This window comes from Myotis davidii, unplaced genomic scaffold, assembly GCF_000327345.1.
Source record: "Myotis davidii unplaced genomic scaffold, ASM32734v1 scaffold194, whole genome shotgun sequence".
In the NCBI taxonomy this organism is placed as follows: domain Eukaryota; kingdom Metazoa; phylum Chordata; class Mammalia; order Chiroptera; family Vespertilionidae; genus Myotis; species Myotis davidii.
This window is the reverse complement of record NW_006286673.1, coordinates 44,863-57,285: the sequence shown is the minus strand read 5'-3', so window position 1 is coordinate 57,285 and position 12,423 is coordinate 44,863. Positions and strand designations below refer to the sequence as shown.

Here is a 12,423-nt window from a genome sequence, read left to right as displayed (position 1 = left end):
TAACACCGGTACAGAAGCGTGCATGGATCTTAAAGGACAGAGCTCAGTGAATTTCCACAAGTCGTCAGTACCCAAGACAAGAGCGGGAAGTCCTCAGCCTTCTGAAAGTTCTGGTCACATCCCATGAGGAGTGGTCGGTGTCCCGACCTGCAGCCTCGCTGAGCTCCCCTGCGTTAAAACCTCACAGACTGATTCTCTCTGTCCATACGCATTCAGTTCTGTGTCGACTTTTGTTGAGTGGCACGTTAAATCATGGGGAGGGGTGTGGCCTGGTCTGTGGGGTGAGGAGGGGCAGCAGGATCTGTTTCCTAAATATCCTGGGAAACCCTTCAGGAATGCACCCTCAGAGGAGTTAGGGGCAGCAGGATCTGTTTCCTAAATATCCTGGAAAACCCTTTGGGAATACACCCTCAGAGAGCCAGTGGCTTATCTTTGGGGTCCCTGACAGCTCTGCCTGTGGGTCCTGACAGCTCAGCGGGGAACCAGCGAGGGCACTGTCCCCGGTTCTGAATTCACTCTGCCAGTGAATCTGATCAGCTTCTGCCAGGCTAGGACTGACTTTGAGTTCACACAGAACCTGGACTCATACATGAGAATTTAGAGAGTGGGGCGGAGACAGGAATCTGCTCCTGATTTTCTTACGCTGTCCCTTGGAATCCGCTGTAGCCTGTGTTTGTCACATGTAACTCCCCAGCTTCCTTCATTTACTCAACACTTGCTGAGCTTTGTTCTGTGCCTAGCTTATTCCAGAGCTGGGGGCATGAATGACAACAGGTAAGATGTCAGCTAATGATCCGTGCTACAGTGTAAGGTAAAGGCGAGGAGGAGGTGGGAGGGCCGCACCTTTACCTCAAGCGGTCAGGGTGGGCCTTGCTGAGCAGGGATTCTCGAGCGTTCGGATGGTAAAGGTGTTCTCGGGCTTGCTTACAGTGGGCAGCCTCTTGGAGACCCCTCTGCTCAGCCTGGCACTTCACAGGCACGGCCATGTGAGCCCGGAGGTGGGCCACGCAGCTCATCAGTGATGGAGCCAGGGCATTGATGTGGGCCCTCTTTTACAGTGCCCTGTTAGTCTGAACGGTCTCTGGTCAGCTGCGATTCTCTTTGTAGATTGAGTGCCACCCATATCTCAATCAGAAGAATCTGATCAGCTTCTGCCAGTCCAGAGACGTGTCCGTGACTGCCTACCAGCCCCTCGGGGGTTCCAGGTAGGAAATTTGTAGCCAGAAATGGATGAATGTCTCAGTTTCACTCACAGAGTTAGGTGTAAGGAAGGTGTAGGCAGGCTGTGGAGACCACAGGCCCCCAGCACCCTGGTCTCGGTGGGCTGGGCTGAGGGAGGAGCTGGTGCACATAGGACAGTCATCTTCAGTGGCTGCCTCCAGAAGGGCAGTGACCTTTAAGGGCCATAACCAGCAGGAAGCAACCTCTTTGCTGAGCTCTTTCCTGGTACCTCCCATGCTCTGCCAGACCTCTCTCTAGGGACGGGTCACAGACATCCTGATCTCTATAGAATCATCTTCCCAGAACCCGAACTGTGTGCTGTGTCCCCTACATCAGCGGATGAGCCACCACCCACTGGCCACATGGGCCAGAAATTTATTCCCTTGTTGATCTCTCCTCCTACCCCCAATCCAACTTGACAGCACTGGTTGTTTTGCCAGGAAACTTGGATTCTCTCTCTTGCTCTCTGTTCTCACTTAATGCCTTCATTAAGTACGAATTCTCTCCAGTGATTACAGCAGCCTCTTAACACCTCCCAGGTCTGCCTGGTTCTCAGCCACTATCCACACAGCAGCTGAAGGGAGCCACCTCATTGTGACCATGTCATTCTCCTGCTCACAAATCCTTCAATTCCTGGTCTGGCCCTGCCTGTGTCTACCTATTCCTGCAGCAGGCTACTCGCCAACCATTTGAAACTATTTGCGGCTCCTGCTTTCTTGTCTCTGTGCCTTTGCAAATACAGTGCTCTTTACCTAGAAATCTTATCTTTTTTTTCTTAATCTGGCTACTCCAGTTTCTAATATAAGGCTCAGTTCAGCATCACCTTCTTCAGGAAGCCCTCCCGATTTCCCCTTATTTGTGATGCATCCGCAGCCCTTATCACACTATCCTGTCATTATTTTCTTCTCATTCTCTTCTACTCGCCAGTTTCTAATATAAGGCTCAGTTCAGCATCATCTTCAGGAAGCCCTCCCGATTTTTCCTTATTTGTGTTGCATCCACAGCCCTTATCACACTATCCTGTCATTGTTTTCTTCTCATTCTCTTCTACTTGAGTTGTGGGGACTGCATCTAAGTCATGACTCTCATTCCAGCCCCTAGCTCAGTGCCTGGGATGTATTAGTGGTCCAGGAAAGGCTGGGATTTCTGGATTGTTATTGCCTGTGTGTTTCCCATGTGAAGTGCGACAGATGTGCGTGACGTTGGTAGAATGAGGGAGCTCCTAGCATCTGGGTTGTAGTCACATCTGAGCTGGGGGTGGAGGAAGCCAGTGAGAGAGTGGGTGGTGGGAGCCACGTGAGAGAAGGGAGATGGCCCAGACCCACAGCCAAATGGGGTGGGCTCTGTTTGGTCCCTTCATAGACATTGAGGATGATTTTTATCTCAGTAACTGCTTGAAACACATTAACTGCTTAACAATGTTCACTAAGAACAATAGCTCACCCAAGTGCTTAGGGCCCGGTGGCTTGACATCATGGAAAGGCAGACCCGGGGCCAGTCTTCAGTCTCTGCATAAAGGCTCCACAGTCCACTGTCTCAGCTTTCTCTTGGGATTTGAGGTGAACTTTTCTGAGATTGCTATCAATTATCTATTCATGCCGATGGTGCTGCAGACACCACCCTAGGTCCTACAGAAGAGGGCAGAAGTCCCAGGGGCACCTCACAGCGGAGAGCCTGTGCTTCAGACACTCCAATGCTGCCACCTGGGTCTCCAGACAAAGCACCAAATAGATGTGAAGGCCAAGTGTCCAGCTGTGTCCCCCCAGATGTCAGCCATGGTTATCGCTAGATGGTGGATCTGGTGACCAGCTGTTCTGCACCATTTAGATTTCCCACACTGAGCAAGTATCATGATCAGACAAAAGTAGATCTAGAGTTTCCATTTTGGAGAAAGTCTTGTTTTTTCAAAGAAGGAGGTACACACATTTGGTCTCACAGCCCCTGCGATGTTCTCCCTAGTGGGGGTGTGGACCTGATGGACAACCCCGTGATCCAGTCCATCGCACAGAAGCACCAGAAGTCCGCAGCTCAGGTAGGTGGGTACCCGCTGGGCTGGGAGGGCCCCCTCTGCTCACTGCAGGAGCCATGCATGGGCACGGGCGGATGCCTCGCTCTGGCCCAGCGGGTGACTAATAGAACTATCTGGTGTTCACCAGCCCCTTGAGGACACTGTGGTCCCATTCATTCAGGCCCCACCATCAGTTCTCTGCATGCAGTGGCCCCAGGCTCCCTCCCGCAGCCCACCAGTTGAGTGGACCCCAAAGGAGTTCATGACTCTTTTCCTTGCTCTAATGTCCAGTGGTTCATGGGACTGGACACGATAGTGAACTCTGTTAAGGTGTTGGCAGGTCCTCTGAGCTCCTGGGGCCAGCGGCCATCCCTCCAGACATTCTATGGGACAGTGCAGAAATGCCATTTTCTCCTAAGGACTGTGGACTGGAGCGGTGGGCACTACAGTGCCTACTGCCCGGGTCACTGGGCTTCCCTGCACAATGAAACGTGACCCGTGGGGGAAGCAGCTGGCTTCTGACTCCACCTGGTTCCCTTGGTCTCATAATATCCGTTTTCCCCAACAGATTTTGATCCGGTTTCAGATCCAGAGGAATGTGATCGTCATCCCCAAATCCGTTAACCCGAAGCGGATTCTTGAGAATAGCCAGGGAGGTGTTCTCCTTCTCTGACATCAGTGGGTTTGGGGTCATGCATGAACTACACACTGCAGCAAGCAGCCGGCCTGTGAGGCTCTGACACAGCAGGGGGGTGGGGAAGCACAGGCCACACCCAGGGGACACGGAGCTGCACCTGGCAGGCACCCACCTGGGAGATGCAGACAAGATTAAACGGGGAAGGACCGGTGATAAGGGGCCAGGCTGCCACCCAGCAGCTCCTCTGCACCCAGCACCTGCTCTGCACCCAGCTCCACTCACTAGTGCTGTCCCAGGGCTGCCCACCCTGATGAGAGGGACCCTTCCAGACTGTTCGCTTCTCCCCTTAGCCCAAACTGACTGCCCAGGGCCAGCCCCCGCTCCAGGCAGAACTGCTAACAGAGAGCCCATGGTTTCTGCTAGGCATCCTGTGGAGGGTCTCCGGTGGGTAGGGGCTGGTCGGGGCCTGTCCCCTCCTGAGCGAAGATGGACTCACGCCCTGCACCTTCTTTCCTGGTCCTCAGTGGTGGCTCAGGGCTGGCTCTTCCATGTGGTTGTAGAAGCAGGTCACAGTCCTCAGGCCTGTTAAGGGCCAAGTAAGGGGCAGCTTAGAATACATTTTAGGAGGAAAAGAAAGTGAGTACTCAAAAGTACAATGTGTTACGGCCATTGTTAGAGTTAATGTTCTTGAGGCCCAGACCCGCCCTCACTGCTGGGGTGTGTGGAAAAACGTCTGTGTTTGGGATTTGTGGTGTTTTGTGTTTCCTGTTTTTGTGAGCGCTGGGAAAGATCCTTCGCTGCACCCTTTACTGTCTGGTATGCTCCTCACTCCTGTGGGATGAGCGCAGCCCAGATCTCATCTCTCCAAGGGTCCCTGCTGTAGCCCACACTGGGCAAATGGCCCAAGTCCCAGTGCATCCTGGGAACTGGGGCTGAGGGCTAGGGGACGGGCCAGGTGCCACACACAGTGTTTCTTTTACATCCTAGTGTCCCCCACACGCCCAGCACGGTGCTTAGCAGGTGACACGTGCTTGGCTAGGGGTTCACTGAGATGACTTTCCCATGAACGTTTTATTTTGGTTCCAGGTGTTTGATTTTGAGTTACCAGAAGAGGATATGAATGCCCTTTTCAGCCTGGACAGGAACCTCCGACTGACCAAATTCCCCACGTAAGAACAGCTCCTTCCCTACTCTGGAAATAGAGGAAGCAATATTCAGCCTGAGCCATTGGTTCCCGGATGAATATTTATCATATGTTTTAGGTTCATGAAATCAGCTCAGAATTATTTCCTATTTGGGAATGGGCTGGTGAGGGAACCGAGGGATGAATTTTAGACACTAGGGAGCATAAAAATATGTAATTGTGTCGTTTAAAAATGTTTCCCTTAAAAATAGTAATCCCTCTTTGTTTCTGTTTTTGACTTGTTCCCTGGTTTCCAGAGCTAAAAATCACAAGGACTATCCTTTCCACATAGAGTACTGAGCCGGCTCCAGCTCCCTCTCCCTGCACCGCCCAACAAACCCAGGGCTGAGGGGCTCCGCCCAGCAGCACAGCACAGGGCTCTGCCCCAGAGGCACAGACAGCCTGGCCAGGGGTGGGAGGGACGCTGGCTAAGCTCCCCAAGAAATCATCAGACTCAGGGAGATCGAAGGAGGACGCGTCTGAGAGTGTGCTTGCCCCTCGGAGCACAGTGTGGTGGTCGTCTCACAAGTACTAGGAGACCAGCATGAAGAGCCTCTACAGCTGCGACTCAGCTTCAGCAGTGAGCCCCTCCTCTCTGCCGCCCACCAGTCCCCCCAAATGATTTTACAGCGAAACCCTTACCTTCACACCTGGAAAGGAAGACTGGGTGAAAGTGGTGAACTGTCTTAGTTCAACAAAGGCATTTTTTTTTCTTACAATCTAAATTTTAATTTTAAAATGCTAATGTTTAAGAAAGTTTTCGAGGAAATCAGATTGAATCAGATATAAACCTGTGCAAACGAATCAGAGATGATGTGGTCATTTCCCTTCATGCTCTCGGTGTTCAGTCCCAGACAGTGGAGTGGATCTGGGACAGGAGTCCTGCCCCCTTAGGAGAGGACAGGGTGGGTATCCATGCAGGGCAGTGTGTGACTCCGGCCCACTGCACGTTCCTTCCAGCTTGGGCCAGGAGCTCCCCGCCCCCTGGGACCTGCTGCCAGGGCTCCTGGATGCATCTCCACCACACATCCTGCCCAGCTCCAAGCCCCGCTCCCACACCCATCTCCCAGGATGGGACTTACTTGACCCACTGGGCATTTCCGCCTGCCCCAAGGACTGTGCCCCTGTCCACAGGAGTTAGTGATTCCTGGCTGTTGCCCAGGCACCCTCACCTCAGGCTACCGTCTACACCCAGTGCCAGGGCTTCCTCACCCAGTGGTGAAGCTGTCTGTTTAGAGGCCAGCCAGTCACAGACTTGTTGTGTTTTCTGCCTGTTTCTCACGGGGTCCTCCGGGGTTCCTCATTTGTGAGGCCACCCTTCCTGCTGTCTTGGGTGCTCTCAGGACTCAGTGCATCACCCGCCCCTCCTTGATGTTCAAGCCTCAGTGCCTTGTCAGGGAGCTGGCATGTGGCCCTGAACCCCCAGCCTCTGGCAGGAGCAGTAGACGAGCTTGTCCGTATCTGCTCCTGAGGCCACTGAGCCAGAGAGGGTCCAGGGCCGGAGTCCCAGGGACCTCCCTCCCACATGGCCTGGGTGTGATGCACCTCGTGAGGTGGAGACACACTGCCCACCACAGGCAGAGGGTGGTCTAGAGTGCCAGGAACAGGGAGGGGCAGCATGTGCCCCAGACTCTAATGTGCAAAGTTGCAGTCTCCGGGCTCTTCCCAAGCTCACTATTGCCCTGACCTGTGGCTTCAGCAGCAGACACTGGCCTTGGTCTATCTGGGGAACAAATGTGTGGCCCAACCAAGCCATGGGTGTCCTCGAGCCCTGAAGGTGTGGCCCGCACGTCCCGCCTGTGCTTTCACTCCGCTTGTCTGTTTGGGGCCTTGGGTTCTCCGGCTGGGCTCATGGGAGAAGGGAGCCCACCGATCCAGGAAGGGGCCCACCCAGACCCCTGTCCTTTTATAGGGTGGGGGCGTGGACACAGCCTGGGAGTCTCTGTTTGGTTTCCAGCTGATGCATGACACCCAGAGGACATAAAAACATCAGTGAAGGAAAAAAAGCTTTCTCTACTGGAGTGTCAAGGATAAAGTCTGTGGTTTTCCCTTTTTGTGGTCCTGTGTGTGTGACTGCAGAGGAGAGGATGGCTCTGCTATGAGTCTGGGTCTTTGTTCCTGAGCAACAGAAGCCCGTGTCTCAGCCCATCCTCGGGCACAGCAGGTTCTCATTATCTGTGTTAGAAGCAGTTAGACAGCCATGAGCAGAGAAAGGACGATGGGCCAGGTACAGAAACTCACCAGGGCAGAAAGCCCCGGATGCCTAGCAAGGGGCAATGCTAGGAAAACAAGGACCTTGCCCCCAGAGTAACCTTTCCTCCCCTAGCATATTGCTGGTCATGCGGTTTGGAAGCCCTGACCTTTCCCTCCCTAAAGACAGCATCTAGGCCTCAGTTGTATTTCAGCTCCCAGCCCAGAAAAGCAACAAATCCAGACAAGCGACACTGTGGCCCTGGCTGACTTAGGACCAGCTGCATTGACTAATGATCCCCTGCCTGGGTGCCTACCAATCAGTGGAGACCATGACCCTGAAAGAGCACACCTGGAAAGCTGATGCATATTCTATTGAGACCGTCCCCTGAAACCTCCCCTAAGATTTCCACCTGCAAGAGAGAGAGAAATATGCTCAACACAGAGGACCCAGGAGGAAGCCCTTTCCCAGGGGAGCAGGCAGATACCATTCCCTTCCCCCTTCTTTCCTCTAAGGGACCCCAGGAGACTTGCCACCAGGGGAGCAATGGGCAGGGGCATCTCCTGGGCTAACCTCCCGAACCTGTCTCCCAGACCCCCTTTTCTCTGACTTCCCGGTGAGCCAAAGCAGCCAAGCCAGGTGTGGGCAAACTTTTTGACTCGAGGGCCACAATGGGTTCTTAAACTGGACCGGAGGTCCGGAACAAAAGCATGCATGGAGTGTTGGTGTGAACTAATATAAATTCAAAGTAAACATCATTACATAAAAGGGTACGGTCTTTTTTTTTTTTTTTTAGTTTTATTCATTTCAAACGGGCCAAATCGGCCCGCGGGCCGTAGTTTGCCCACGGCTGAGCCAAGTCTAGGCTATCCTGTTGGCCCGTCTTTGTTTCACTGTCCTAAGAATACTTTTGCTGCGGCCAATAAATTCTTATAGACTTTGCTACACATTGTCCCTTTATTGAAATCTTTCCTTCCAGAAGACAAGTACCGAGGTCTTGTCGTCTCACCAGTAGCACCCACAGTGGTTGTGTTCTACAGTCACCGCAACCCAGGCTCGCAGGCACTGAGCTACTGCTTTGAGCCTCTGGTCACAACATTTTCATCATCCAGTCATACATCACCTGTCCCATGTGTGTGTCTGTCTAAAGACACCTTATTTTGCATTTACAGTGTTGGGTCATTCGCACTGAACTCAGCCAACAGCACTGTGATTCACGCCTGGACAGAGCTTATCTAACATTAATTTTTTCCGTAAAACACTGCACAGCCTCCTTGCTCTTAGGAACTATAGGCAGCACTTCAGCACGACTTTGGGGGCATTTTTAAGCTGCTATAAAATACTTTATTATGTTAGGTTAAAAAGGCTCATTTTCATAAATTGATTCCCAGATGTTCCTTGTTTATGTTACGAAAAGTTCTGCACAATTACCTAATAGAGTGTTTTATTAATATTGACGGTATTTTTCTGTTTAATTAAATCATTCCACTTGTTTGAGAATGCAAAGAAATCAGAAAAGCTCAATGAAAGAAAATAAAAGTGGCCATAATATACCAATATTCAAGAATAATCATTTCTGTAGTGAATCCTTTTAATCTTTGTTCATGTCTATGACATACAGAGATAGATCAGTTTTATAAAATGTGTAATAAATGTGCATAAAGACATCTCACAAAACCAGTCACAACAAACATGTAATTTGTAATTATCTTTTAAAAAAGACAAACACATACTGGACATACAGTTCATGCAACTGTTCACTTGATAGTTTGATAAGCAACATCAATAAACATCATGGAGCCTTTAATTTTGTATAAACTACATAATTTTAACTCATCATAGTATCGTCTAAATGACCTCCACATGTTACACTGTCTCATTGCCATAAATAACACCTTTCAAAGACTCTGCAGGCTGGAGAGAAAATTTACATTTTTATACTTTAAGCTTGGATGCTGATGACATACACAAGTGTGTCTGGGTACCATGTTGTAATAATAGCTACCATTTTTATAATCACTTTATCTTTTATAGAAACAGTTTTACAAACTTTTAAATAGCTTTTCTACTAGGAACACAAAATAGTAAAATCACCAACAAGAATCATACAAATGAGGAGCACCTGGCACTAAACAGATCCTGTAAGGGACACAGTGAGAGCTGAAGAGGCACAGCAGTGCCTCCTTGCAGCCCAGTGGGAATCAGCTCAGGGGGCCCCAATTCTTGTTGCACTCTGCATGTCTGAAAATGATCAGGGAAGCCCCGAGAATGTTGATTTCAGTATTACAAATAAATTTTGGCCTGTAAGCAAACACTTAAATATGGAATCCTGAATAATGCATGCATCACCTGTCTGCATTTACCATTTATTTCCCAGCCAGCATCAGAGCTGTTGGGTACATTTGCCACCAGATGGTGTCAGAGACCAACTAACTTTCAAGCTCAAGAAGGTGCCTTTGCAATGCCTGTTAGATTTTAAGGATTTTTTTGTTTTTGTTTTTATTTTTAAACACTTTGTGAGTCATTGTAAGGAAAGAAACAACAGATAGAAAAAATAAGGGAATTACTGTATTTTTCCGTGTATGACACTCCATGTATAAGATGCCCCTCACTTTTTCAACCCAAAATTAATAAATCAATATTTTAAACTTAGAACACGTTTTGTTTAGTAATTACTGAAGGTAATGTTTACATACTAGGACTATGATATTATGCAGCATATCACTTTATTCAGCCTCTGCTGCATCCCTGCTCTTTTCTTCATCACTATTAGTTCCAGACATAATAGTTTCTCCAATTTCCATTGTATCATTGCTGTCTTCAGAGTCACCACCTATTAATATATATGTGAGATCATCCTCATAAACTGGTAGCATTTTCTGAGCTAACTTTGTCCGTGTTCTCATGGCCAACCCTTCTCTCCTCATGAAATTGAAGCACCATTTTGCCTTTCCTGTAAGATCAACAATGTTCATTTCGCTTGCAAACATTCTTGCCTAACATTGAATGAGCTTGGTTGACACGAATAAGCCACTCTGGCGCTGCTCCATAACCCAAGTCTTAAGCCTCTGCTCCAAGATTGCCCATTTTGCTGGTTTTCCTCTTAAGGCCTTCTTTTTTGGCACCTTAAGGAGTTGTTCTTCCTGTTTTTTCCACCGTCTGAACATACACTCAGTGGAAGGAGGTACCAATTGTCTCTCTGCATCTCTATTTCCATGTTCTTTTGCATAGCTGATTGCATTCAGTTTGAATTTTGCAGAGTAAGACAATTGCTTACAGGTATTTATTTTTATTTTTTGATAGCTTTATGGGCTCAGAATGCTCCATTCTCTGTTGCATCTGTGCACTCTCCACCTCCACCTCCATTTATGGTATCAGCTGACGTCAGCAACAATAAGGCTCGTGATTGGAGGAAGCCTGTTTGACAAGGTATGGGCAGCTACGTACCTGCATGGCTCCCTCCTTGACTTAGTTATGTGTATAAGACGCCCCTCAATTTTCAGTCTGATGATTTTAGAAAAAATAATGACGTCTTATACACAAAAAATACAGTATAAAGCTTAGGAAGTTTCACAGAGTTTATGCAGTCACATTCTCCAACAGTTTCCTACACATGGTACTTGAAAAGCTCTGTGCAGCTTGGATCACAAGCCCTCCTCCCCTGGGACCCTGCTCTTCTCTGGGTAACATGACTTCTGTGGGAGTTCTTTCCCACCCAAGGGCCTGCAGACACAGGCTCTGCGAGAAAATATAGACACTTGTCCCCTTCAAGGAGCCTATTTGTGTCAGCTGGCTGGTTTGGGTTCCTGATGACTGGGAATGGGGTGGGGTGGGGGTGGCTCATCTCAATCGATACCTGTCCCATTGGGCATTTTCTCCTTTCATTGGAATGGAAAACCCAAAGATACGTGGAAAATGAGAGGCACACACAGCAGGGAAGAAAACAGCCTCAGCAAAGGGGAGATGTGGCCAGTTGTGGACAGGCCTTATAGACAATCCTATCTAATAAAGACAGAATATGCAAATTGACCATCACTTCACAACAAAGATGGTGGCACCCATAGCCAATAAGGAGGGAATATGCAAATTGACATGACAAAGATGGCGGCAGCCGGGCCAGGATGCTTATGTCATCACCATGGTGACGACACAGGGGTTCCACCCTGCCCCGGCTGCTCTGGGCCTCTGGGCAGCGTGCGAAGGCAGAAGGCGGTTCCTGGCCTGAGTGAAGGTGGAAAGGCGCCTCCAGCTGGAGCGAAGGCGGTGCCAGCAGCCAGGGGAAGGAAGGCCTATTCTTGCATGAATCTTTATGCATCGGGCCTCTAGTGGGTAAATAAAGTGAAACAAGAGATTGTGGAGAAAACAGGAAAAAGACAGAAAGTAGGTAGTGAGGGCCGTTTCCTCAACCATGTTATGAGACTCGGGTCTACTTAATGAGGGCCTAGGCCACCTACCCAGCAGACATTTAAGAGGTGGCCCTGGAGCTCACCTACACCTTAATCTACCCCTTCTTCTCTGAAGTGAAATGAGACCATAATGGAAGCACCAGGTAGCGGTGCACATTCATTACTCCTGCCCTGTTCTTTGTTATACTGATTCCTCCAAGATGTAATACACAACACAATGTTATCATTTTTCCTTTATTTTTATTTTTTAATATGTTTTTATTGTTAATAGTATTACAGATTTCTTCCATTCCCCTATTACACCCCTCCTCCCAGACCCTCCCTACCCTCCCAAGTTTTCACTACCCTATTGCCAGTGTCCATGACCTGTACATATCTACACTAATAAAAGAAAAACATGCAAATTGGTGTCACTCCGCTACCCTTCCAATTGGCTAATCAGGGCGATATGCAAATTAACTGCCAGCCAAGATGATGGCCAGCAGCCAGGCAGCTTGAAGCGAACATGAGGCTTGCTTGCTTCAGTGATGGAGGACTCCAACGTTCCCCGCCTGCCGCTGCTGGCCTCTGAGCTTGCAGTTTGAAACATTTTACAAATATAGAAGCTAAGCAAAACCACCAGAAACCAGCTTTCAGCCAGCTGGGATCGCAGAGCTGGAGTTGATACAGAGTTTCGACTATAGAACCGAAACAAACCAGATACCTTCTTTCTGCAGCAGAAGCCTCAGAGCTGGAGCCAGAGCTAAAGCTGGCCCAGCATAAAAAAAAAGAAAAGAA

General features: G+C 49.3%; 1 protein-coding gene across 4 annotated transcripts in view; it reads left to right on the top strand.

Annotated features, from left to right (window-relative positions):
- Positions 1–5,850, top strand: part of AKR1E2 (aldo-keto reductase family 1, member E2) — a 32,278-nt gene extending 26,428 nt beyond the window's left edge. For all 4 annotated transcript variants that reach the window (XM_015560301.1, XM_015560299.1, XM_015560300.1 and 1 more), the window contains 5 exons: positions 1,108–1,205; positions 3,181–3,253; positions 3,798–3,876; positions 4,948–5,035; positions 5,307–5,850. In XM_015560301.1, the coding sequence (XP_015415787.1) occupies positions 1,108–1,205; positions 3,181–3,253; positions 3,798–3,876; positions 4,948–5,035; positions 5,307–5,349 (381 nt within the window). In that variant the 3' untranslated portion in view covers positions 5,350–5,850. The remainder of the gene's footprint in view (positions 1–1,107; positions 1,206–3,180; positions 3,254–3,797; positions 3,877–4,947; positions 5,036–5,306) is intronic.
- The last annotated feature ends 6,573 nt before the right edge of the window (positions 5,851–12,423 follow it).